The 25674-nt window shown below is 42.7% G+C and overlaps 1 protein-coding gene across 4 annotated transcripts in view; it reads left to right on the plus strand.

The window, feature by feature from the left end:
• The window catches only part of KCNC1 (potassium voltage-gated channel subfamily C member 1), a 154674-nt gene that overhangs the window by 120917 nt on the left and 8083 nt on the right, over window positions 1–25674 (plus strand). For 3 of the 4 annotated variants that reach the window (XM_045016963.1, XM_045016964.1, XM_045016966.1), the window contains exon 2: window positions 8653–9586. In XM_045016963.1, coding sequence (XP_044872898.1) covers window positions 8653–9586 — 934 coding nt within the window. The remainder of the gene's footprint in view (window positions 1–8652; window positions 9587–25674) is intronic. The other variant, XM_045016965.1, reaches the window with a different exon arrangement.

The raw sequence follows: 25674 nt of genomic DNA on the forward strand, positions 1-25674 counted from the left end.
CAGATTATGTTTACACTTTGGTAAACATAGTTTACAGATAGCACTTAATTCATGTAGAAGAACATATAGAAGAAGACAATACTGGTTCTTTCCTTCCAATTTCTGCATCAGCCACTGACTTGCCAGCTACTCCACCCTGGGCTTCTGAAAATCTGTATCAGAGCATGTGCAGGTGATAGATGCCATTGGTTATGTATGCAGATGATTGAGTTTTCAGGCCTGATTCTCATTTGCACCAATGTCCCATTAGACCCCCCTCTGGAAATTTACAGGGGTCTGGGTAGTGTAAAGGAGCCTTAGTGTAATTGAGAACCAAACCCATCATGTTCATCTGTCCAAATGGCTGTTCTGCATACAGCTCCTATCTCTTGCATGTGTATGTTGTTATGGCACAAAACGTGAACTGCAGAAGAGAAGGTTGCTTTTTAACAACAGCCCCTTAAAATGCAATCTGATTTCAAAGCAACTAACTACCAACAGGAATGAGATCATAAAGGAGTATTTTCGCAAAGATTAGTTATAGGACAGCCTTGCTGGTAATGCTATAAGGCAGTAACTATTACAATGTACAGTGGTAACCAGTGGCGGAGTGGGGCGGGTTGATCATCATGTTATCCCTACAGGACTTTTTATGAGCCTTTGTGAAGACCCAAACCAGTGAGACCCCAATTCAAATTCAGCAAATCACTTAAGGTTGTGCTTAACTTTAAGCAAGTGCGTAAATCCATCCATATTAAAGTGTGTTATGTTTTGCCCAACAAGGATGGACTAAAGCACATGCTTAACTTACAGCACATGCTTGAGAGCGCTGCTGAATGATGGGCTGAGAACTGTTGGCTCTATCAGGAAGCAATGACATGCATTTGCAGGAATGAATAGCGGGAGACATTTCTGGTGTCACGTTATCTCCCAACAACATTGCTAGTGTGTGTCACTGCAGTGGCTTTAAAGGTCCTGTCACATTTGGTTGTTTCTTCTCTTTAATACAACAAACCATCACTTCTAATGATTCTCACTGTGCAAGGAGGTCTGCTGAAGGTTGTCCTATGCAGCAAACACTGGCTCATGGGAGTTACTCAAGCACGTCAAGAAGCGTACTGCATTTTAAGTCTGTTTGAAGGGCCTCCTTCATGAACCCGTTAAAAAGCATAATGGTTTTATTTTAATAAAATCAGATGGTGTGCTGTTCCCTTCTCTGCTTTAGAAACAAGTGCTTCTGCTTCCAGCATTACCGATGTGTCAGCATTCCTTTCAGAAGCTCTTATTCTCATGGGTCTATAACTCAGGGGTAAAAATTTGCTCCAGGCTGAGATTTAGCAGACAGGATCTGAGCCCAGGGAAAATATTTTCCCGATTTCTTTATGAAAGGTGGAGGGAAGGGGGAATGTTTGTTGTTTTAATCCTACCCAGGCCTATGAGATGTTCAATTATATTTATACATGTGAGTGTTGCAAATACTGCACTGCAAATCTCAGCTTTTGTGCCCTTAGAAGAGTCTGTGGTTTATTTTCCAGGGAGGATTCTGATGCTAGGTAAAGCCAGCAAAGCAAACTCCAAAGTATATGCAGTGCTTTTGCCTCTTTATCTAGGATCTCAGAGCACTTTGCAAAACTCAAAACTTTCCTTGCAGGCAATTAACTCATTACCGTAACCATTTTACAGAAGGGCAAACTGAGGCACAGAAAACTTACCTTAGCCAAAGTCACACCAATTTATAGCAGAGGCTGGAATAGACACCGACAAGTCCTGAATCCCAGTTCTTTTCTCTAACCTTTAGATCACTCTTCTTCCCAACAGCAAACTACAGTCCTGGCAGCTACATTCAGCTGTTAAGATGGTTTCTTAAATCACTCCTTACACAAGACCTTTTCTGTGAGGGGAGTGGAAGCAATCAGTAACAATCACTGAACCACAGAAGGCTACTTTCAGTTCTTCTAGTCTTAACGGGAATATTACAAGAAAATGGGGGTGAGATATAAGAACATAAGAATGGCTGTACTGGGTCAGACCAAAGGTCCATCTAGCCCAGTATCTGTCTACCGACAGTGGCCAATGCCAGATGGCCCAGAGAGAGTGAACCCAACAGGCAATGATCAAGTGATCTCTCTCCTGCCACCCATCTCCACCCTCTGACAAACAGAGGCTAGGGACACCATTCCTTACCCATCCTGGCTAATAGCCATTAACAGACTTAAACTCCATGAATTTATCCAGTTCTCTTTTAAACGCTGTTATAGTCCTAGCCTTCACAACCTCCTCAGGCAAGGAGTTCCACAAGTTGACTGTGCACTGTGTGAAGGAGAACTTCCTTTTATTTGTTTTAAACCTGCTGCCCATTAATTTCATTTGGTGGCCCCTACTTCTTGTATTATGGGAACAAGTAAATAACTTTTCCTTATTTACTTTCTCTACATCACTCATGATTTTATATACCTCTATCATATCCCCCCTTAGTCTCCTCTTTTCCAAGCTGAAAAGTCCTAGCCTCTTTAATCTCTCCTCATATGGAAGCCGTTCCAAACCCCTAATCATTTTAGGTGCCCTTCTCTGAACCTTTTCTAATGCCAGTATATCTTTTTTGAGATGAGGCGAACACATCTGTACGCAGTATTCAAGATGTGGGCGTACCATGGATTTATATAAGGGCAATAAGATACTCTCCATCTTATTTTCTATCCCCTTTTTAATGATTCCTAACATCCTGTTTGCTTTTTTGACCACTGCTGCACACAGTGTGGACGTCTTCAGCAAACTATCCACGATGACTCCAAGATCTTTTTCCTGATTCGATGTAGCTAAATTAGCCCCCATCATATTGTATGTATAGTTGGCGTTATTTCTTCCAATGTGCATTCCTTTACATTTATCCACATTAAATTTCATTTGCCATTTTGTTGCCCAATCACTTAGTTTTGTGAGATCTTTTTGAAGTTCTTCACAGTCTGCTTTGGTCTTAACTATCTTGAGCAGTTTAGTATCATCTGCAAACTTTGCCACCTCACTTTTTACCCCTTTCTCCAGATCATTTATGAATAAGTTGAATAGGATTGGTCCTAGGACTGACCCTTGGGGGACACCACTTGTTACCCCTCTCCATTCTGAGAATTTACCATTTATTCCTACCCTTTGTTCCCTGTCTTTTAACCAGTTCTCAATCCATGAAAGGACCTTCCCTCTTATCCCATTACAACTTGATTTACATAAGAGCCTTTGGTGAGGGACCTTGTCAAAGGCTTTCAGGAAATCTAAGTACACTATGTCCACTGGATCCCCCTTGTCCACGTTTGTTGACCACTTCAAAGAACTCTAATAGATTAGTAAGACATGATTTCCCTTTACAGAAACCATGTTGACTTTTGCCCAACAATTTATGTTCTTCTATGTGTCTTTACTATTGTTTCAACTAATTTGCCTGGTACTGATGTTAGACTTACCAGTCTGTAATTGCTGGAATCACCTCTAGAGCCCTTTTTAAATATCAGTGTTACATTAGCTATCTTCCAGTCATTGGGTACCGAAGCCGATTTAAAGGACAGGTTACAAACCTTAGTTAATAGTTCTGCAACTTCACATTTGAGTTCTTTCAGAACTCTTGGGTGAATGCCATCTGGTCCCGGTGACTTGTTACTGTTAAATTTATCAATCAATTCCAAAATCTCCTCTAGTGATACCTCAATCTGTGACAATTCCTCTGATTTGTCACCTACAAAAGCTGGCTCAGGTTTGGGAATCTCCCTAACATCCTCAGCCGTGAAGACTGAAGCAAAGAATCCATTTAGTTTCTCCGCAATGACTTTATCGTCTTTAAGCGCTCCTTTTGTATCTTGATCGTCCAGGGGCCCCACTGGTTGTTTAGCAGGCTTCCTGCTTCTGATGTACTTAAAAAACATTTTGTTATTACCTTTGGAGTTTTTGGCTAGCCGTTCTTCAAACTCCTCTTTGGCTTTTCTTATTACATTTTTACACTTAATTAGGCAGTGTTTATGTTCCTTTCTATTTATCTCACTAGGATTTGACTTCCACTTTTTAAAAGATGCCTTTTTATCTCTCACTGCTCCTTTTACGTGGTTGTTAAGCCACAGTGGCTCTTTTTTAGTTCTTTTACTGTGTTTTTTAATTTGGGGTATACATTTAAGTTGGGCCTCTGTTATGGTGTCTTTGAAAAGCGTCCATGCAGCTTGCAGGGATTTCACTCTAGTCACTGTACCTTTTAATTTCTGTTTAACTAACCCCCTCATTTTTGCATAGTTCCCCTTTCTGAAATTAAATGCCACAGTGTTGGGCTGTTGAGGTGTTCTTCCCACCACAGGGATGTTGAATGCTATTGTATTATGGTCACTATTTCCAAGCGGTCCTGTTATAGTTACCTCTTGGACCAGCTCCTGCACTCCGCTCAGGACTAAATTGAGAGTTGCCTCTCCCCTTGTGAGTTCCCGTACCAGCTGCTCCAAGAAGCAGTCATTTAAAGTATTGAGAAATGTTGTCTCTGCATTTCATCCTGAGGTGACATGTTCCCAGTCAATATGGGGATAATTGAAATCCCCCACTATTATTGAGTTCTTAATTTTGATAGCCTCTCGCATTTCATCATCACTATCACTGTCCTGGTCAGGTGGTCGATAATAGATCCCTAATGTTATATTCTTATTAGAGCATGAAATTACTATCCATAGAGATTCTATGGAACATGTGGATTCACTTAAGATTTTTACTTCATTTGAGTCTACATTTTCTTTCATATATATTGCCATGCCCCCTGCCCGCCCCCCGCACAACCTGTTCTGTCCTTCCGATATATTTTGTACCCCAGAATAATTTTGTCTCATTGGTTGTCCTCAGTTCACCAGGTTTCTGTGATGCCTATTATATCAATATCCTCCTTTATCATGAGGCACTCTAGTTCACCCATCTTATTATTTAGACTTCTAGCATTTATATACAAGCAATTAAAAAAATTGTCACGGTTTATTTGTCTGCCCTTTTCTGATGTGTCCGATTCTTTTTTATGTGAATGTTTCTCATCTGATCTGGCCCCTAATTATCCTCTTCCATGTCTGCTCCTGACTAAAACCTAGAGAATCTCGATCAATAGACTCTCCTCTAAGAGAAGTCTCTGTCCATCCATGTACTCCTCTGCAGCAGTCGGCTTTCCCCCATCTCTTAGTGTAAAAACTGCTCTGCAACCTTTTTAATGTTAAGTGCCAGCAGTCTGGATCCACTTTGGTTTAGGTGGAGTCCATCCTTCCTGCAGAGGCTCCCCCCATCCCAAAAGTTTCCCCAGTTCCTAATGAATCGAAACCCCTCCTCTCTACACCATCGTCTCATCCACGCATTGAGACTCTGAAGCTCTGCCTGCCTACCTGGCCCTGCGCGTGGAACTGGGAGCATTTCTGAGAATGCCACCATAGAGGTCCTGGATTTCAGTCTCTTCCCTAGCAGCCTAAATTTGGCCTCCAGGACGTCTCTCCTATCCTTCCCTATGTCATTGGTACCTACATGTACCACGACCACCGGCTCCTCCCCAGCACTACACATAAGTCTGTCTAGATGCCTCAAGAGATCCGCAACCTTCGCACCAGGCAGGCAAGTCACCATACGGTTCTCCCAGTCATCACAAACCCAGCTATCTATGGTTCTAATGATTAAATATGCCATTACTAACACCTGCCTTTTCCTAGTGACTGGAGTTCCCTCCACCGGAGAGGTAACCTCAGTGCCAGAGGATACCCCAACACCATCTGGAAGGAGGGTCCCAACTATGGGAAGGTTTCCCTCTACTCCCGTTGACTGCTCTACTTTCCTGGACCTTTCATCCTCCTCAACAGCACAGGGGCTGTCTGACCAGAGGTGGGACAATCCTACAGTGTCCCGGAAAGCCTCATCAACATACCTCTCTGCCTCCCTTAGCTCCTCCAGTTCCGCCACCCTGGCCTCCAAAGCCCGTATGCGATCTCTGAGGGTCAGGAGCCCCTTGCACCGAATGCACACATATGCCACCCGCCCACAGGGCAAGTAATCATACATGCTGCACTCAGCGCAATAAACAAGGTAGCCCCCACTTTGCTGCTGGGCTTCTGCCTGCATTCTCGCTTACAGCTACCTATTTAATGAAAGGGTATTGTTTAAATCAAGAAGTTTAGAATATAATTTAGTTTACAGGTTTTAAAGAACATCAAGTGAACCTTGCCCCTTCCCACTCCGCTTCCAAACTCCCTTGCGAAACTCCCTGTTAGCAGCCCTGTTCACAAAGCTTCCTCTTCGCTTGCTCACTGTTTTATAAAGCCCTGGCCTTCTTGATAGCCCCACCCACTGACTAAGGCTCAGCCAAATAACTGAGGCTTCTAGCTTTCAAACCTTACTTTGAAGCTCACAGCTTCCAACTGCCAGCCACAGCACATGGTCCTTCAAACAAACAGACAGACAAACACAAGCTCAGCACACAGCAAGTAACCCCCAAATACAAACACACACTACAGACAACCACTTACCCCAAGGGTCCTATATTTGCTCCTCCTTCACCTGGAGAACTCCCTTGCAAAACTCCCTGTTAGCAGCCCTGGTTGTGCGGGGTGGGCGTGGCCTCCTGATTCTAGGACATCTGAGTTCTAGTCCTAGCTCTGCCACAGAGTTCCTGTGTGACCTTTGGCAAGTTACTCTGTGCCTTGGTTCCCTAACTGTAAAATGGGGCTAATCTGTTTGTTTAGATTGTAAAGTCTTTGTCATGTGTGTGTCTGTGCACCAAGCACAAAGGGGGCTTCTCCGGGCCACCATAATACAACTAATGATAGTTTGAGAAAGAAGGGGCTGGACCATCCTTTGTTTCGGCACCAACACTAATGTCAGTGACTCTGGGCTGGACTCTGATCTCGTCTACAGCAGAATCAGATCCCCTGTTTTTGGAGTGCAGAAAATCCCCACACAAGCTAGCTTGGCTCCTACTCTTCTGCAAACAGTTCAGTTTGCTAGCTATACCAAGAAGTACACTGAGACAAGTCAAATATTTGCTTTTCACTTTGTTTACTAACCATGAAGGTCAAGTGTAATTTTGTACTAGCTACACACTAAGAATACACAGTAGTTGATTGTAGGAGAGCCTTGTAGCATGAGACAGATACTATTTTAACAGGTATATTCCTTTGGCAGCTATTTCTTTTAGCTGACCCTGTGGTATTGGCTAGGTATCCGATAAACAAACAAACCAACCCCGTTGAACTCCTATTTTGGTTACATTGCTTGATAAAAGTAATACAAGGACGTTACATTTTCTTTGGATAGCTCTTAAATTGATAGAGTTGCATATGTCCTTTAGGGCACAATTGAAAGTATCCTGTGTGTCTTGCTTAGTCAAGGGGTCACTATATGTAGACACCTTGAACTTGAGGAACACAGATCTCCAGAGTGAAGATCAAAGAGATGCTTCCATTACTGACATACAGAGAACATATTAGATGCATACATATTCTTGGGGTGGGGAAAGGGTGCTTTGTTTTGATTCATTTAATTGCTAAATCAAAATGTCTTCTGGGGATTAGACAGAGAAAGTGGAGTTATTGGGAGTTGTATATTCTGGGTCTCATCATCTACTCAATTACACTAGCATAAATCAGGAGTGAGTCCAGTGATAATCTGAGGTAAGTGAGACCAAAAGTGGATCAAACAAATATTCAGACTCTCCTGTGGCCTTGGGAGAATGTTCCCACCTTCACTGTGACATGATTAAACGAGAAATAATGTAGCAGCTTGGAAAAAATCTGGTTTTCGAATGCATGCTCACATTCTGATGGGAAACAAGGTAATGGACCAGATCCTTAGCCAATGTAACTGGACGCCACTCCCCTGAAGCCAATGAAACTGCACCAATTCATACCAGCTGAGGATCTGGCCCTATATTTCTCTCTCTTTCTGGGAAAGGTTTGGAAAAGATGGCCGAGGGGGTTAATGGTGAAGAATCTTACAATAGTAGGTGTTAGCGTGACTTGTGGCCAGTCCTCTGCATGTTTTGCTGGCTCTGGTGAGGCCATGACTTTTCAACACAAACCAATGGAACTTTGCTGCCCATCATTCTGTAATATCAGATACTGCCCTGTACTGGGGACCTGCAGAAGCCACCATTAATGTCAACTTTTAGCAGCAGCTACTCCACAGTGAGATCTGGAATGCTACAATTGCTCCTTAAACTTAGAATAGGAAATAACTGTTACACCTCACACAAAAGACAGAGGTAACTTAATAAATGTTGACTTTTTTATGGCAGCCACTGTACATCTTGCACTTTAGAGCAAGTGGATTCTGAGACCTAGTGGGTCTTTTCCATCAGTAACTTCAGCAGGCACTGAGACACAATTCAGGAAGGCATCCCTATTTGGAACAGCATTTAAGCATGTGCTTAACTTTAAGTTCCATTGAAGTCCATGAGACTTAAGCACATGCTTAAATGTAAGAATATGCTTAAGTGCTTTAAGGAATCAGAGCCTAAGTCCGTGATTGTCTTTGCAGCTGAAGCGTGATGCCTTAAATCCACAGGCAGAAGGCACTACAGCTGTTAACATCTCCAGTTGTAATAATCCAACAGTTTTCTGTGTGTGTTTCAGAAACAAATCCCTTGTACTTTATCTACCATTTAACATTTCTCTTGTGACTTTCCTTCAACAGTATGTGGCATTCGCCTCCCTCTTCTTCATTCTGGTCTCCATCACCACCTTCTGCCTCGAGACCCATGAGAGATTTAATCCCATCGTGAACAAAACAGAGACTGAATTCATTGGCAATGACACCCACGTGCGACACTACAGGGAAGCGGAGACCGAGGCCTTTCTGACCTACATCGAAGGCGTCTGTGTGGTCTGGTTTACATTTGAGTTCCTGATGAGAATCACTTTCTGCCCAAACAAGGTGGAATTTATCAAAAACTCTTTGAACATCATTGACTTTGTGGCCATTCTGCCTTTCTATTTGGAGGTTGGACTCAGTGGCCTGTCTTCCAAAGCTGCTAAGGATGTCCTGGGCTTCCTACGAGTAGTCCGGTTTGTGCGAATTCTGCGAATTTTCAAGCTGACCCGCCACTTTGTGGGGCTGCGGGTCCTGGGACATACTCTCCGTGCCAGCACAAATGAATTCTTGCTGCTCATCATATTCTTGGCATTGGGCGTCTTAATCTTTGCCACGATGATCTACTATGCTGAGAGAATAGGTGCTAAACCCAATGATCCTAGTGCCAGTGAACATACACACTTTAAAAATATCCCCATCGGCTTTTGGTGGGCTGTTGTCACCATGACTACCCTGGGCTATGGAGACATGTATCCTCAGACTTGGTCAGGCATGCTGGTGGGGGCTCTCTGTGCTCTTGCAGGCGTGCTGACCATTGCCATGCCTGTCCCCGTCATTGTGAACAATTTCGGAATGTATTACTCCTTAGCTATGGCTAAGCAGAAGCTACCAAAGAAAAAAAAGAAGCATATCCCGAGGCCACCCCAGCTGGGATCCCCCAATTATTGTAAATCTGTCGTAAACTCTCCACACCACAGTACTCAGAGCGACACATGCCCACTGGCCCAAGAAGAAATTTTAGAAATTAACAGAGCAGGTAGGAAACCTCTTAGAGGAATGTCCATCTGACGTTTAACCTCCATACCTTGTAGAGATTTAAGATTCAGTCAGACTGCTTTCTTAGAGCAATGGGTAGCACATTTATCCATTATAGTCCCACCACCACACATTGAATATCATGTGTGAAGTCTAGGTTGCGGGGACAAATGGCGCAGGGGAGGCTGCTCAGCAAAATTAAGGATGAGATCATACGCCAGGAGCCTTAACTTTGGTCCTGGTCAAGGGAATACATGGTTCAAGATATTTCTGAAGAGCAATTACATCTAGTGGAAGAAAATTTTAGCATTCTATAGCCATGTTGCTGGACTCTATAGTGCATCACGGAGGCACCTGAGAGCGGAATGCTTCCTAGCAGAGCAGGAGCTGAGTACGCAGCTCTTACAGAGATTTCTGACACAACGAGGTCAGAATTTGAAAAAGCCAGATGTTTTTTAATTTGTTCCTAGCTGTGACCTTTCAGCTGTTTTTAAATGGCAGGTATTGTGCATCTGATTAAAGAAACTAGGTGCCTACTAAGTTGGAGGGATGACTACACCAACATGCATATTCACAAGGCAATCCCATCTCTTTCAGATGATTAACTGCAAAGTAGAACAATAGCTTAAATTCTTGACACTAACACAAAATGACTCACTAGGAGACAGTTATAGATGTAAGGATGTTAACTCCATAGCATGCAAACCAACCCATTCTATATTACACTAGAGCTTAGCATTTAGAGTTATGAAGAGTTTTGAACTACAGTAGCTAAAACATATTTGCTCCTCATGAAAGCATGGGTTGATGATCTACAGCTCTTTCAACCTCTTAGTAGTAAAGGTTGATTGGCAAAAGGATAATACTGGTCATTTTTGGCAGATTTGTACTAAACAGTAATGAGTGATAATCTCACAACAAGGTAGTCTTATTTTTTAATTATATGGATTCATGGCAGCAATAGGAGAAAACCCCAATGAGAGTAACATTATAATTTCATACTAATTCCATTTGGGGAGAAATACTAGTCACCATGGAATATATTATAATATCCCATGGCTAGTGGTTAATTATGGGACTATCTCAGTTTTATGAGAATCCTCACATATCACATAAAGTTACAGGGCTCCAATCTGATGATTCAACCCCATAATCTACTCTACCCGTGGAATATCATCTATTTATTTACTGTGTGGAGACAGTAAACTCAAAGTAAATCACACTTAAAATAACACCATAACCATTTTGTACCAGTGTGCATTCTTCAGCCTGTTACAAAATACTTCCTTCAGCGTGTATTGTGTTAGATAAAACAGGTCACCAATAGAGTGATTCTGACTGAGCTTTAGTCACAAAGAGGCTTTTTGAAAGAACTAGCTTTCACCTATGATGGTCTTGTGTTCTTATCATTTTTTACTTTGAAGAAAATCCTGATGTGTCACTCCTCATGGTTGAGATATTGTCTCTTCATCTCATAGCCATGCATGTTGATGTCATTGAAAGAAGCACAAAGGAAGTGAGACTTTCTTTTGTGTGTGAATTCTACGATGCCAGTGCTAATTTCTGAAAGGTGGGAGGTAGTGGAAGTTGTTTGGTTTGGTTTTTTTTCCTTTTGTGCAACTATGTAAAATCCATTTAGACGGTAAAGAGCTTTCATTTTTTCTTTTCTGTTTTAAAACTCTCCCATTGCATCAGGTCGACCACAATCCATGCGATAGACTGTCTCTTTACTATTTTACTCTTCATGCACACATACGGTTGTATCTTCCATTCCCCTCAGGTTGCAAATGCTTATCACAAAGTCATCTCCAGGCAAGGAAGTAACTTCCTGATGAGTAGATGCTTTGTGGCTCTATAAATCAGGAGGAAAAGAGGGCGCTCGCAAAATGGTGGGTCACATCTGAATGTCACTCCAGCTACCCAATTGTTATGTGGGCAGGGAGACACCAGACTCGTAGTGGTTTAGTGGAGAGCTAGAGAATGACTTCTTATCCAGAAGTCCCCTGCTTTAAGTTCCTCCAACAACATATCCTGGTCCTTGAACTTTTGAGGACTTGGGGCCCAAGAACTCTGCGAGTTCAATTCAACTCCACACCGGTATCCTGAGAATACGTGTAACTTTGGTTCAATGTGGAACTGTTTTGGTTCAATGTGGAACAGTTCTAATGTCAGCTGTTGCTACAGTACATATGAAGTACTGATAGTGACAGCAAATTATCCATTTCTGCAATAATTGATTAAAAGAGTCTATTTATATATATATATTTTTCAACAGCCCTATAACACACTTGTACTTCAACTGATGGAGATGGGCTCCGTAACCATGTTACTGGAGTTCCGATTCTGATCACCACTATGCACCACTGATAGCAAAAATATTAGCCTTATATTTTAGCTTCCTATAAAGGAAGAGGTGTATGTGTGTGAGAAACAAAGAAAGAAAATCATAAATCAGATCAGAGGCACACTGTTAAAAACAAGCTCTGCACAGCCTTGTCTCCCAGTCAGGAAGACCAGTGCATTAATCCATCTTGATACTCACTTTCTAGAGTAATCATGTGTACTCATCTAGAGTAATCCTAGGAACTGTACTGTGTGTGAAACTTAGCAAGAGTCTCAGCATTCCGTGGAAATCCATAATGTGCAAGGAATGAATGTTCTACATACTGTAAAAGCTTTGGATTAGTCACACTGCCTGGTTACAGACAACCGATTAACTGTGATTAACTAGGAACCCAAAATGTATTATTTAGTCCTAATGTCTCTAGCAAGAGATCCACCCCAATTCAAATATTTTCCCTTCAATTTTTATCTGTTAAACTCTAGTGCAGTTTCATAGCACTTTGTAGGAGATACAAGACAAATAACATGTACCTCTAGCACATTCTTTAAAATATAGCCTGTTTAATTGCTTATGATTGAGACATCAAGTACAGTTATGTCTGCTGTTTTTATAGCAATGTGATAAAAATTCACAAGATGATGAAATGGGGGAAATGGTCCCACCTATTACAGTAGCACTCTACAGAACAGTGCCCTCTTATTGGCAGATTCAGAAGTATGCAGTGGACCAAATGCTATTCTCAGTCTTGTGCATGCAACACACTGAAGTCAACAGAATTCTGAGAGCCCGATTCTGATATCTTTACTCAGGCTGACCCTGAAAGCAGAAGTTAGCCCCTAATCTGAATAGCTCCTTTATGTCATGACATGGCTTTCTGGCCATTCATAGTCTGAGACTCCATCATTCAGACAGGGGGGTCTTAAGTGGAAACTAGAACTGGTCAGAACATTTCAAAAATGTTAAGAAAAATGAGGGGGAAATTGTGAACATGCCATTATTTCTCTTCCCATTTTCTGCCTTGCTCTACTGGAAGTGCTACTTATGTAGATAAGAGATGAGCTATGCAATAGAGTCTTTCCTAGGAAATGCCCATGACAGAACATACACGTGTTGGGTTAATCATTTACACATCAAGGCAGTGATTCCCCACTGGACCTAAGCTCAGGAATGTAAGGGAGGGTGCTGCCAAGGAACCGCTCATGGCTCCTTGATTCTCAGCTGTCTGGCCGTGGCTTAAATTAAATCATCGGGGGGAGGAGCTTTAACTGATGCCACTAATGCAAGATGGCTCTAAACCAGTGACAAACTGGTCACAGCAGAGCTTTGCTCTGCCACACTCCCCTCCCGGCTTACAACTCACCATCTCCCTGTCTCTCCTCTCCCTTATGTTTGGCAGGGAGGAGGCAGCTTCTGGGGCAGGAGGTGTGAAGTCATGGTAGCAGCTTGAAGCCGGCAGTGATTCCCTCTGTGCAGGGGGAATTCTCCAGGGACAATCTCTGGCCACTTTAAATTCACTTTCTGCCACTTACGTAGCAAAGGGGTATCGGCAGATTGGAGAACTGGACCCAAAATGATACAAAGGAGTAAATTTCACCCATGAGTAGCTTGACTGTAAAACTACTTGAAACCCAGACTTGATATATACTATATAGGCCTAGTTGTCTATGCCCTTAGAACAAGCATATGCCTTTCCAGGCCCTGACCCCACCAAATACGATTCTGTTGCTATTTACTATTTGTATTGCAGTATGACCTAGCAGCCACTGTCAAGATCAGGGTCCCAAAGAGAAAGAAAGAGATAATCCTCTACCCCAAAGACTTACAGTCAAATTGACCAAGAAAGGCAAAGGGTGGGTAGAAGGAAGTATTATCTTCATTTTACATAGTGGTATTTGGGAGAACATGAGATTAAAGTGATTTATCCAAGGCCACGCAGGAAGTCTGTATCAGAGATAGAGACTGAGCTGAGATGGCCTGAGTCCCAGAAGCCTGCTCCTAACAAAAAAAAAAGACAATTAACAACAATTAGTAATAATTTAGTAGTAATCCCTTGCACTTGTATATCATCCAAGGGCCTCAAAATGCTTTGCAAGCATTAGGTCTCCTAACTAGAGCTGCATGAAAATCAAGTGAACCCAAATCTGAAAACAGAATTCAACCTAAACTGTTCAGCTTTACCGGGATTGTGCCCAAAGCCACACCTGCCCGACAACTAAACGAAACTCAGCCCAAGATCACAAACATCTGCAAAACAGGCCCAAGTTTCAGGTTGGTGACAAAGCCTCAAAACAGGCAAAACAAATCTCCAAACTACTTGGTTTGGGGGTTTGTTATGAAAATTTCACATGAATCTCCTCGTCCTCACCCCAGTGTGCCCGCCCAAAAGATGTGCTGGCTTTATGGTTATGTCCTACAGTATCCATAGGAAGAGGTGGATGATGCTGTTTGCCAATCTATAATAGTGGGTCTGGAACACTAATGGAATCCATAACTCCTCTTGATGTCTGTAACATCGCCTGCACTTTGATGCCACAAATTAGCTGCACTCAGACGGAAACAGAGAATGACCAGAGTTAAGCACCTAAAGAAAAAGAGATGGGTGATTTTTGTTCCCTGACATGTGAAAGGATCTACCCAAACCTTTTCTCTATATTAGGAGTTTCTATACATACACATAATTTGAAGGGAGATATTGCAGGTGCTTTGATGCTGCTCCAGAACCCTGATATAAGGATTCCCTCCACCCCGAGTGCTCAGCACAGTGCCTTTATTTGAGCTATGGTCTAGATAGAGAGAATCCCTGGGTGTATGCATTGTGCACTCTGGGTGACTTCCTTGCAGAATTGTCAGCAATGAAGGCTGAATTCTCCACTCAATGCAGATCTTGGGAAACCAGGCTGTTGCTGAGAGCAGTGCGGGGGAAAGGATCGCAAGGGAATCCAGGGCTGGAGAGGAACAAAATAAACCAACACTCCATAGTTAGTGCATCACCTTTACATCTGCAGTTGCCTTTGCAGTTGTTATGCTCTGTTGCTGAGAGGGAGAATGACCAGTACCCATCCCCAAACTCTCCCACTCTCTGCATGGGATGGGACAAGACTTGACCCTAAGAATTTTTTATTTAAGTGTAACATATCAAGAGAGAGCTGATCTCCATTTTTAAATATGATTTGGGGCTCCCTTCGGGTTCAGATTCATTTTTATCAGTGGAAACACTGTCTAGAAAAGTTTATCTAGGCTTAATTTCTTCTTCCCCCACCCAAATAAACCAAATAACCTGCACTCAAAAAACATACTGCCTCTGATTTTCAGGAGTGCAGAGGTCCCACAACTGCAGCTGGAGTTAATGAGACTTGCAGGTAATCAGTAGCTCTGAAAATCAGGTGTCTTGTCCACTAGTTGCAGTTTGTGATCATAAGCAGGTTTTATGCAACCTACACTGCACATTTGGAAGATACGAGTACAATGAATTTGTGGCCGTATACATATCCATACATATCATGATGGGCCACTAAACGACAGGTTTGCAATAAGGGGAATAGAACATTCCACTTGAAATACCACTCGAGATAAAGAAGAATCTCAATTGACTGTAGTAGCCTTGCTGTTTCTATCCTTGCTGTAGGCTAGCCACTAGATAATGCATAACCACAAAGAACTGAGCAGTTCTCATTCACCTCCCAGCAGAAGGGAGTGGTGCTTATATATCCTAGATCAGTAATTTTCAACCTATGGTCTGCAGACCCCTGGGGATCCACAGACTATGTCTAAGATTTCCAAAGGGGTCCGTACCTCCACTCAAAAAATGTTAGGGGTCTGTCCATGAAAAAGGTTGAAAACCACTGCCCTAGAGAGACTATTACATTGGGCCTGAGTCGCAAAGGTATAAGCGGGAGAAGCTGCCCACCACTTCATTTTTGAATTATAAATGACCTTTCTAGTCTTTAAAATTCAAACGCCATTTAATATTTCCTAATCCCAAATATCAAAATTTGAATATTTATAGAAAAACAGTGCAATAATGATCACCTTGGTGTCACCCAAGATTTAACCCCAGGCCTCCAGCTACAGCATAAGCTCCTACAGCTTGAGAGAAAAAGACTAAGTCCTCATGTCTGGCACCTGTCATGGTCTCATGTCTCCTGTGGGTCATGCAGAGAGGCGGCTCTGTAATATCCCTTGAACAGTGGATTCCAATAGCACCTCCTAAACATTTCATTGGGCAATTATCCACCTGTAGTCTGGCTTCCTGTAGTAGCAATAGAAGTATGGTATTGTTCTAACTCAAAATTTTAATTAATATAAATGTAATCAATCCATTAAAATTTGAAAGAACTTTAGGGAATTGTGAATGGAATATTGGTCTCCTAAGCCAGGGTTCAGGTCAGGGGGACAGTGGCTGAAAGTTTTTACCATCCAATGGCTGTTAGGAGGCTTACGTGAAACAAAATGGTTGTCTCAGTCCAGGCTGTAATGGAGAAGGTGTGGCCAAAGCCCCAAGCCACCAGGACCCTTCCTGGCAGACCTAGCTGAGTGTCAAGTATTGAATAGGAATGGATGTGGAACTACCCTCTCACCCCTAAAGTGGAGCTTGTAAATCAAATAGGAAAGAAATATGGGGAAGTCTCTTCTACCTTGCTTGTGCTGTACCTTTTCTATGGTTAAAGAGAGGACTTCTGTTTTCAGAGTAGTCAGCTGGGCACTTTTCACATGTACTACATGTGAAACCAAAAAAATAGCTCCCCCATTATCCCTTAGGTGGGTTCAGCCTTTGCTCTCTGGAAATAAACTGGGTCAGATCTTCAGCTAGTGTAACTTGCTATAGCTCCTTTTGGAGCTACACCTACTGGGGGGGAACACTCCATTGAGGTTGGCAAATAAGTATTATATCCCTTCAACAGATGGGAAAACTGAGACACAGACATCTAATTCTCAGGTCATTAAGCCCACTTTGTGCCAGTCCTCCAGCACAAAGCAGCCTTAAATCTGGCAGATCCAGCTCCTTAAGTATTCCCTCATGGTAGGGGGATACTCCAATGGCACAGGCCTGCCCTAGCAGCTCCTACATCATTCACTAGTGCAGGTGGTGTTACTGGGAGGGAAAGGGTTGAGCATCCTTCCATCTGACTGATCCCCGGTGGCTGGAATTGCCATTCTGGGTCATGGGAAGCCCGATGTAAAATACAGCAGCTTTTACATCTGAGCACTGTTTGGCTGGAGCAGAGGAGTTAAATGATTTGCCCACTGCCACGGAAAGAATTGGTAACAGAGATGGGATTAGAACTCAGGCACCTAATGCTATGCTCAGCCCACTACACCACAACCCTCTTACTTTATACCTGATTTAGACTCCATCCAAGCTTTCTCTGTTACTTCTTAGAAGATTTGCTTTTACAAAACAAGCACAGACCAGAAGTAACCAGTAGTTTACCCATTTCTGCTCTCATTGTTCTTTGCATTCATCCATGCTCCATACCCTACAGATCATCATACCGTATTCTTTATTTTTCAAATCTAAACTAGATCCACAATTTGGTGCTCTAAGATCTTAAGGGAGATGAACTTTACCTAGCAAGGAACCAATACCTGGTTCACCAGACTGAGCTTATATGTTGCACCATTCCCAAATACATGACCTACTCTAGGATCCACTGCAGTCTATGGAATTACTAGGATTTTAATTTGACTCACAAAAGTACAGGATCAGTGTACAGAATTGGTGGACCATCTCTAGCAGGGACTGCGATGTATCTCTTTGGAAGGCAGCACTTCCAGGAGCAACACCTCTCACCATTGCATTATACACCTTTCCAATGGTATCTTCAAAGCAAGAAGCACTTGATCTATTCATGCTCCTGTACCTACTCCTTGTCTCCAAACTATCAACAGACAGGAAGCCAACATGCTGTCACCTCACTTCAGGAAGTAATGCCTCTTGAAGGTGATATTCTCTGACAGTGATGTCACAATGTTGGCCAATCAGGGTTGTCTGAGGCGGTAACCTTATTCACTGAAGTACCTTTATTGGGGGACAACCTTACCTGGAGGGACCCATTTCAACATGGTGGTGAGTAATATTCAGAGGTAGGTTGGGTTTGAAGAGCATCTGGGAATTTGTCTAGTATACTAAATTTCTGCTGTAGAGGAGACAAATTCTGCTCTCAGCTCTACCAACGTAAAGTCTGTTGGTGTGACATCTACTCAAGAATACTTCAGAATCAGTTTTAAAATATACAGTAAAATAATATTCAGGTGTTTGTTAAAGATAACTACATCTGACTCTATACAAAGCATGAAAATCTTGGGGTAGCTAAAATTAAATTGAGTTGATGTGTAGGAACAAATGAATTCTTTTACATGTTCTTCACATTTTCTCTTTCTCTTTCCTCTCTCTCTCTCGTTCTGTTTGTTAACATTTACTTGTTATTATTGTATGTTGCTTGCAACTTGTGTATGTTACAGACTGTCACATTTTATTCTGTGAAGTTTTTCTCCAATCCCCATCAACCTGAGCTCCATATTGGGCAGCAGAGGAGATTACAATACTGTTCTTTAAATGCAAAACGACAAGGATTGTCACAGACTATAGGTAACTCCATTGAGGTTGTGATACAAGGTATTAATGCAAAGAGTAAGTACATGATGCAAGAAAGCACTATCTAGCTAATGTGCTATTTCTTTCAGATAGTCTGCATGGAAAACAATTTTCATTGCTCTCCAGCAGAAAATTTCCCAAACCTATTGGCTTAGAGACCTGCCGTTTTAAAAATCAGTGATTCCCATCTTAGCACATCATAGTTCATTTTCAAAGACTCAAACCCACACTCTCTGTGCTGTACTTCCATCTATAACCTCCATGCCATCATTTCATTGTCAATTGCTTGTGGCTTATTATATCTTCCCCATCATTCTTTTTATAATCCAATGTAGTTAAATCCCTTGCACTTTAAGGGCCTGATTTAGCAATGACAAAAACAAACCTCTGTGCCTGCGATCCACGTTTCTGAATCCTACCCAAGGGTCTGGAGCCCATAAAACATTATTTTATTTTTGTAACTTAGCATGGTCTAGAGTGGAAGCTAAATGGATATTTTGTTGAATCAGGTCCTGGCTGAGGCTTTTGGTTGTCGCCTGCATGTTATTTGTGGGGTCTGGGAGGGAATGATAAAAAGAGGCTGAGAGGTATTTTTGTGTTTGTTTTCTAGAGAAACAGTATTACGTTTATTGCTTCTAATCTCACTCTACGTTGCAAGTGAGATACATTTTATTTCAAACTCACAATTGCCCAGACACTAAAGCAGCAAGGTTGTATTTTTATCAATTCATAATTTATTCCCATAACTCCTCGTTTTATGGCATGCTCTGACCCTCTCGTAAACTGTGGGGAGACACAGAAGAGTTCACCGGCAGGAGGGAGGGGCCTGGCAAAAGAGACAATTCCACCAATCAGATATTAAAAATAGTGGGTTTCTCAGGTGCTCAGCAGCTCCCAGGATTTGGTCCTACATTTTTACTGGTCTCTACAATCTCCTTTGGAACTTGGATTTATCACTTTTACACAAAAAAGGGTAGTTTCTTAATAGTTCAGCACAGGCAATAAGAGGAGGATGGGGAGTAAAGTTGGCTTCAAGTCATCATTTACGTTTTCCCTAGTGTGGGGATGCCTAAAGGTTTGCCTAGCTCCCACCATAAGCTACAGCAGCCTCAAGGCTGCTTGAATTTGCAATCAACTGCCCAAATGACCGCATGGCTGAGAATAGCTAGAGCATGGCAATTCTCCAACCACACCCTCTTCTTCCTGGCCATGCTCCCAATGCTGGTGGCTGCTGGGGGTGTGTCAGAATCATTACCACCAGGGAATCCTCCTACACCAGGGGTGTTCCCTGCTGGGCAGAGATCCATCCTCTCTATAAATACATGAGAGGGATAAATACCAGGGAGAGAGGGGAGTTCTTTAAGTTAAGCGCCAATATGAACACAGGAACAAATGGATATAAACTGGCCATCCACAAGTTTAGGTTTGAAATTAGACAAAGGTTTCTAACGATCAGAGGAGTGAAGTTCTGGAATAGCCTTCTAAGGGAAGCAGTGGGAGCAAAAAACCTAGCTGTCTTTCAGACTGAGCTTGAGATGTTCTGGGAGGAAAGGGTATGATAAGACTGCCTATAATGGCATGTAACCAATCTGTGACTGTTAGCAACATATACCTCCAATGGCCAGTGATGGGACATTAGATGGGGAGGGCTCAGAGTTACTATAGAAGATTCTTTCCCAGGTGTCTGGCTGGTGGGTCTTGTGCACAAGCTCAGAGTCTAACATGGTCAGTGGTTCTCAACCTATTTACCATTGTGGGTCACATCCAATACTATCTGTATGGACCTGAGGATGTCACATGGGCCACAGCTCTGTGGGCCGCAGGTTGAGAACCACTGGAACAGATTGCCACATTTTGGGGTCAGGAAAGAATTTTTCCCAAGGTCAGATTGGCAGAGACCATAGTGGTTTTTCATCTTCCTCTGCAGCATGGAGCATGAGTCACTTGCAGGTTTAAATGAGTGTAAATGGTGAATTCCCTATAGCTTTAAGTCTTTAAACCATGATTTAGGGACTTCAGTAACTCAGCCAGAGGTTTGGGATCTATTACAAGGGTGGGTGGGTGACTTTCTGTGGCCTGTGGTGTGCAGGAGATCAGATCAGACTATCACGATAGTCCCTTCTGACCTTAGCGCCTATGAGTCTATTGTGGCCCTTTTACACTGCCAGAATGGCGTAAAGGGGGGCCATAAAGTAACAGTCAGGCCCATAGATGTTCAGTGTAATGGTCCCTCCTCTAGTCATAGCATTTCAATTAGATTTACCTTCGCTGATGCAACAGTGCAAAGAGGCTAAATGCTGAGCAGCTGCTTCCGCAATGGGGATTATAGGCAGTGTTCACCTAAGAGATATTGTATGTTGGGAGTAATGCAAAGCGTCAGGAGCTGAAGATCGGCACGCTTGCCAGAACTGAGATCCAAAAGAGCTTTAGTAAGTGTTTGAGTCCATCCATTGTGGGACCATTCATAGGATATACCCATGTCTGCGTGGTGCCCCCCTGGAAGTCAAGGCTATCAAAACCCTGCAGTGTTCTGGGCAAGTTGGGATTCATCAACTGAACCCCAGAGGTTTGGTTTGCAAGGCCTGGAAGGTTTGCTTGGAGGTTTCAGTTAGATTGGATACCCTCAACAAGCAGATCTTCATCTTCCAAGTAACTAATATCTTCCCAGCACTAGCCCTTCCCTACAATCAGTCATTTCTTCCCCCATCCCACCCCACCCCCACATCCAGACTTAAGACCGCTTTTCTTACATTGATATAGGGCAATGAATGTCTTGCTGCTTCTCCTTCTGGGGCCAAGAGGACCCCTCTGCTGCACCTCTGGGTCTTTGTGGAGTGCCAAGTAGCTGCTCCTTCAGCAGGGTTTGGTCTTTGAGGAGTAGATGTGCGTACAGAAGATCACTGTATCCTTCGATCCTTGAACAAGGGCAGGATATGCTCCAGTACTTTTGTGGGAGCTGAAGAAACAGCCCTATGTCTCCTGGTACCTGGCTCTCTAATCTAGGGCTAATGAGGCCCCAGACACGTTAGCATAATAGCAAGGGAGCCCTGGCAATGCTCATGCCCTGGGAGAGACAACCCATAAATCTACCATGCAGGATTTCCTTGGTTATCATGCTACGAATTATGGGAGCATATCTCAGCCCCATTTCAGTTGAAGTGGCCCATTCTCATTGCACCTCAGTCATGACGGTGGCATCCTTTGCCTGGCAGTTAAATCCTGTAAAGGTTGGAGAAGGCAACAACCCACAGTGAGTGCCCTTTCAATCCACCCAACCCCACAGCCTCTGCTATTAGGGAAAGTGGCCACTTCACAGTTCTGAAGTCAGGAAAAGGAGGGAGCCACCCAATCCCCACAAACCCCCCCACACACACACCTCCCGAAGACATTACGATAAGAATGGTTCTGTTGGTTGTTATTGGGTAGTTGTTGGGGGCATGGAGAAGTTTGGCAAGAGGAAAAGAGAATTTGTTTGGGCTTCCCAAATGCAGGAACCACCTCTGCATATATTTGCCTGCATTCAGAAACACAGAGTGAGGCTCATGGATGCACTGATATATTGAGGTCTGTGAACAATTCGATCCAGGGTTCAGATCAAGTAGGTCTGAGGCTCAATGCAAATATTTCTCACAGCTCTAACTCAAGCACAAGCCAACAGTGGCAGAGAAGTCAAAGTGGCAGCCCTTGAACCTCTGTCTATAGATCATGCCATTGAGAAGGAGGAGAGCCCACAGTCTGCACATGGACAGTCTCCGTTATAACCCTCTTCCTGCATGTGCAGCACTCAAAGCACAACAGTACAGACACCACACACTGAGGAGAGGAGATTTGTGTTTTGGCTGGATTGTCAGCCTTGCCTTTCAGTTTTCTGGCAGCTTTTATTAGTTTGTATCATAATCTTTCTATTTCAAAATCTAATTTTTGTCTGGAAAAGTCCTTGGCATTTTAATGGCAGTTTCCTAAAGGGGGTGAGGTGTGGGATGAAGAAATTTAAAACAAGGATCCCAATAAGGCAATGATGAAACAAACTACTTACCTGAGAGGTCTGCAGGTGTTTCTCCCCATATCTAAGACAGCTGAGTATGGAGGATTTTTAAAAAGCTTTTGTCATTCAATAAGCATTTGAAGGCAGTTTAGTCCTAGGAATGGGGCACTGGACTAGGATTATTCCTGAGACTCACCTGTTGTGTTACATTGGGCAGGTCACTACACCTCTCTGTACCTTCGTTTCCTGATGGGGAAAATGGGGGTCATCACACCTGCTTTCCTTTGTAAAGCAACTGAAGATCTACAGGAGAAACCTCTCTATAGGCCTGATCCAAAGCCCACTGAAGTCAATGGAAAGACTCCCAGATCAAGCCCTAGAAGAGCTAAGCACTATGAATTATACCATGATTCAGTTAATAGTCCTAGCATATCCATTATCTGATGGCAAGCGCTTCTTTGGTGCTCTTGTATTCCCATAGTAATAGAGCATTTTGTTAGATATTTTAATCTGAGGGTATATCATGCTACAGATTTTTATAAAGAACAAAATCTAAGTGGCATTCTATGTAAAACAATGTTTTTATTGCGGTAATGCTCTAGGAGCCCCAGTTGTAGACCGGGGGCCCAATGTGCTAGGTTCTGTACAAATGCAGAACACCTTTTTGGTCCCTGCTCCTAAAAGCTTACAATCAAACATGAGACAATAGGCAGAATATGGTTCCCTGGTATTGCATTCCTCCCTGAGACCAAGCATCTTTTCTTGGAAAGGTCACTACAATTTCCTTGGCTTCAGATTTTATTATTAACATGAAGCCCGATTCTGCTCCCATTGAAATCCACAGGAGTTTTGCAATTGGCTTTAATGGGAACAAGACCAGGACCATAAAAACTGGCCCCATTTTGCCCAAAGGTTTATTAATATTTAGGAACTATTTCACAAACCTTGGTCCCGTTTGGAGAGAATTAGGGCGATTTGAAAATATTGTCCCCTATGTCGCCCATGTCACATCTCCAGTTCCGTCAGTGGAGATGACCTACTAATATCAGGACTTACGCTGGCCCATAAAGCCTACAGTACAAATTTCAGTTAACTGTGAAGTCATTTTGCATCCTTCACATACAAAATTTTTAAAAAAATACTTAAATGGGTGGAAAAGATAATTTGACCTAGGCTGATATTATTTTATGCCAAGTTTAGCCTAATGCACATTTTGGAACAAATATGTATCCCAAAATATAAAACAGAAATGATGCTACAGGCATCACTCCCATTGACTTGAATGGTGCAGGATCAAGCCCTAATTCGTTTAGTTGCCTTATAGTAAAATCACAGTCCACTTTATACTTTTAAAGTAAAGTGTGTAATTCAAGTAAATGCGGGAAGTGACATTTGGGCCAAGTTTAGCTGTACACATAAGCTCTGATCCAACACTCACCAAAGTCAATGGCAAGACTGTAGTTGACTTTGGATCAGCCTCTTACTCCTCACTCCTGAAATGGTTTTAGCATGTATAGAACGCCCAGTGAAGACAGTGGGAGTTTGGAGTATTAACTTATGTATGGATTGGGCTGAAATTTAAATTGCTGCATGTAAATCCATTACTGATACACAGACTATCTAAAAAATATATGATCATTCAGTCCCCCATTGACAGAAATAGAAATCGACTTCCCTCCACAGTCATTTCTCTTCATGACATCCCTGTCCCCCAAATATAGGCCAAATTGTCATCTGTGATTAGCACTGCAATTTTAATTACCACAGTGCAGATCTCAATGGCATAGCCTACATGTCTCATGTGTAGCATTGCCATTGACATCAATACAAGTACTATGGGTGGAACAGGTTTCAGATTACACAGAGAGATCCGTAGCTCAGATTGCAGAAGAATGATTTGCCCACAGTTCCTTATCTTTAGGAACTCCTGAAATGGAAAGAAAATGCTAAAGTGGCTATTATTCAACAATGTGCATTTATAAATCATTTAATGCTCCGAGAGTAGCAATTGGGGATACAGGGTCAGAGGCAGCCTGAAACCAGGTGGGTTGTATGGGTGTCACTGAAGCCATTATAGGTCATGTGGGAAGGTCTATGACCTCTGAAAACTCCTGTAACATTTGAGTAAATTTAATGCTAATGAAAGCAAGAAACTAACTATGCTTAATTGTATCACATATACTGTGAGCAGTTTTTGTACATGCTTCCTGGCATAGCTTTGCCATGGACCTCAATCTTAGTTTTCAATACCCCTTCCATTAAGCAGAGATGTAGGGATGGTTTCATGACATGAACAACCAGGAACGGGAGTGATGCTCTCAAATTCATTTTCACTTGTGACCTGAGCTGGAGGCAAGGCCACAGCCCAATACTATGAGGCATTAGTTTTCTGTATGCTATGGGAGTGCTGTCTTTCAGATGAGTTGTAATGCCGAGGTTGTGACCATTTGTGCTCATTGACAATCTCGTATGGTTTTTGGGAACAGTAGGATGTTAACTCCAAAGTCTCAGCCAAATGACAACTTGAGTAATTCTGCCTAAATTCTCTCTGCAACTACAATTGGATGAGGCATGCTTCACTTCCTGGCCTGAAGTACAATGGCTGTGGTATGTGCTGTGAAACAGTGATGTGTTAATTCCAGGACATAGCTGCATTTTAGTGGTGGATGTAGTGCTCCAGGGGTTTTGTTTGCATTTCAGCTTGTACTTGCAGAGTGCTTTAGAGTGTTTGAGGGTGCTATCTAAATGATTGCTTATTATTAGATATGAGTCTGAGCCACACAGTTCTGATCTGGAGAAGGATACAAACTTTCCTAATGTTCAGATACACAGGTTTGGTTCAGGACCATCTCTAATAATTAATATAATCTAAGACCCTATGCAGCAATGAGCTCCACACTGAAAACCGTGGGGCTCTGTGCAGGTGTAGCTGTCCCTCCTGCACTTGACTCATTGTAGCATCAGGGCCTTATCCTGTAGATGTGAAGGCTAGTACACTAACCCACTGCGTTGCGGATCCCCTGAGGAATAGCAAAGTTCACAGTTTATATCAGTGTGAGTTTTAAAGAAGCAGCTCAGTATCATGTGATGTCATGGTTATTAAGGTAATTGTGTGGTTTTTATGCAAAGTAAACAGGAGCATGCAATATACGTATATTATTCACA

Source organism: Mauremys mutica, chromosome 4, assembly GCF_020497125.1.
Source record: "Mauremys mutica isolate MM-2020 ecotype Southern chromosome 4, ASM2049712v1, whole genome shotgun sequence".
NCBI classification, from domain to species: domain Eukaryota; kingdom Metazoa; phylum Chordata; order Testudines; family Geoemydidae; genus Mauremys; species Mauremys mutica.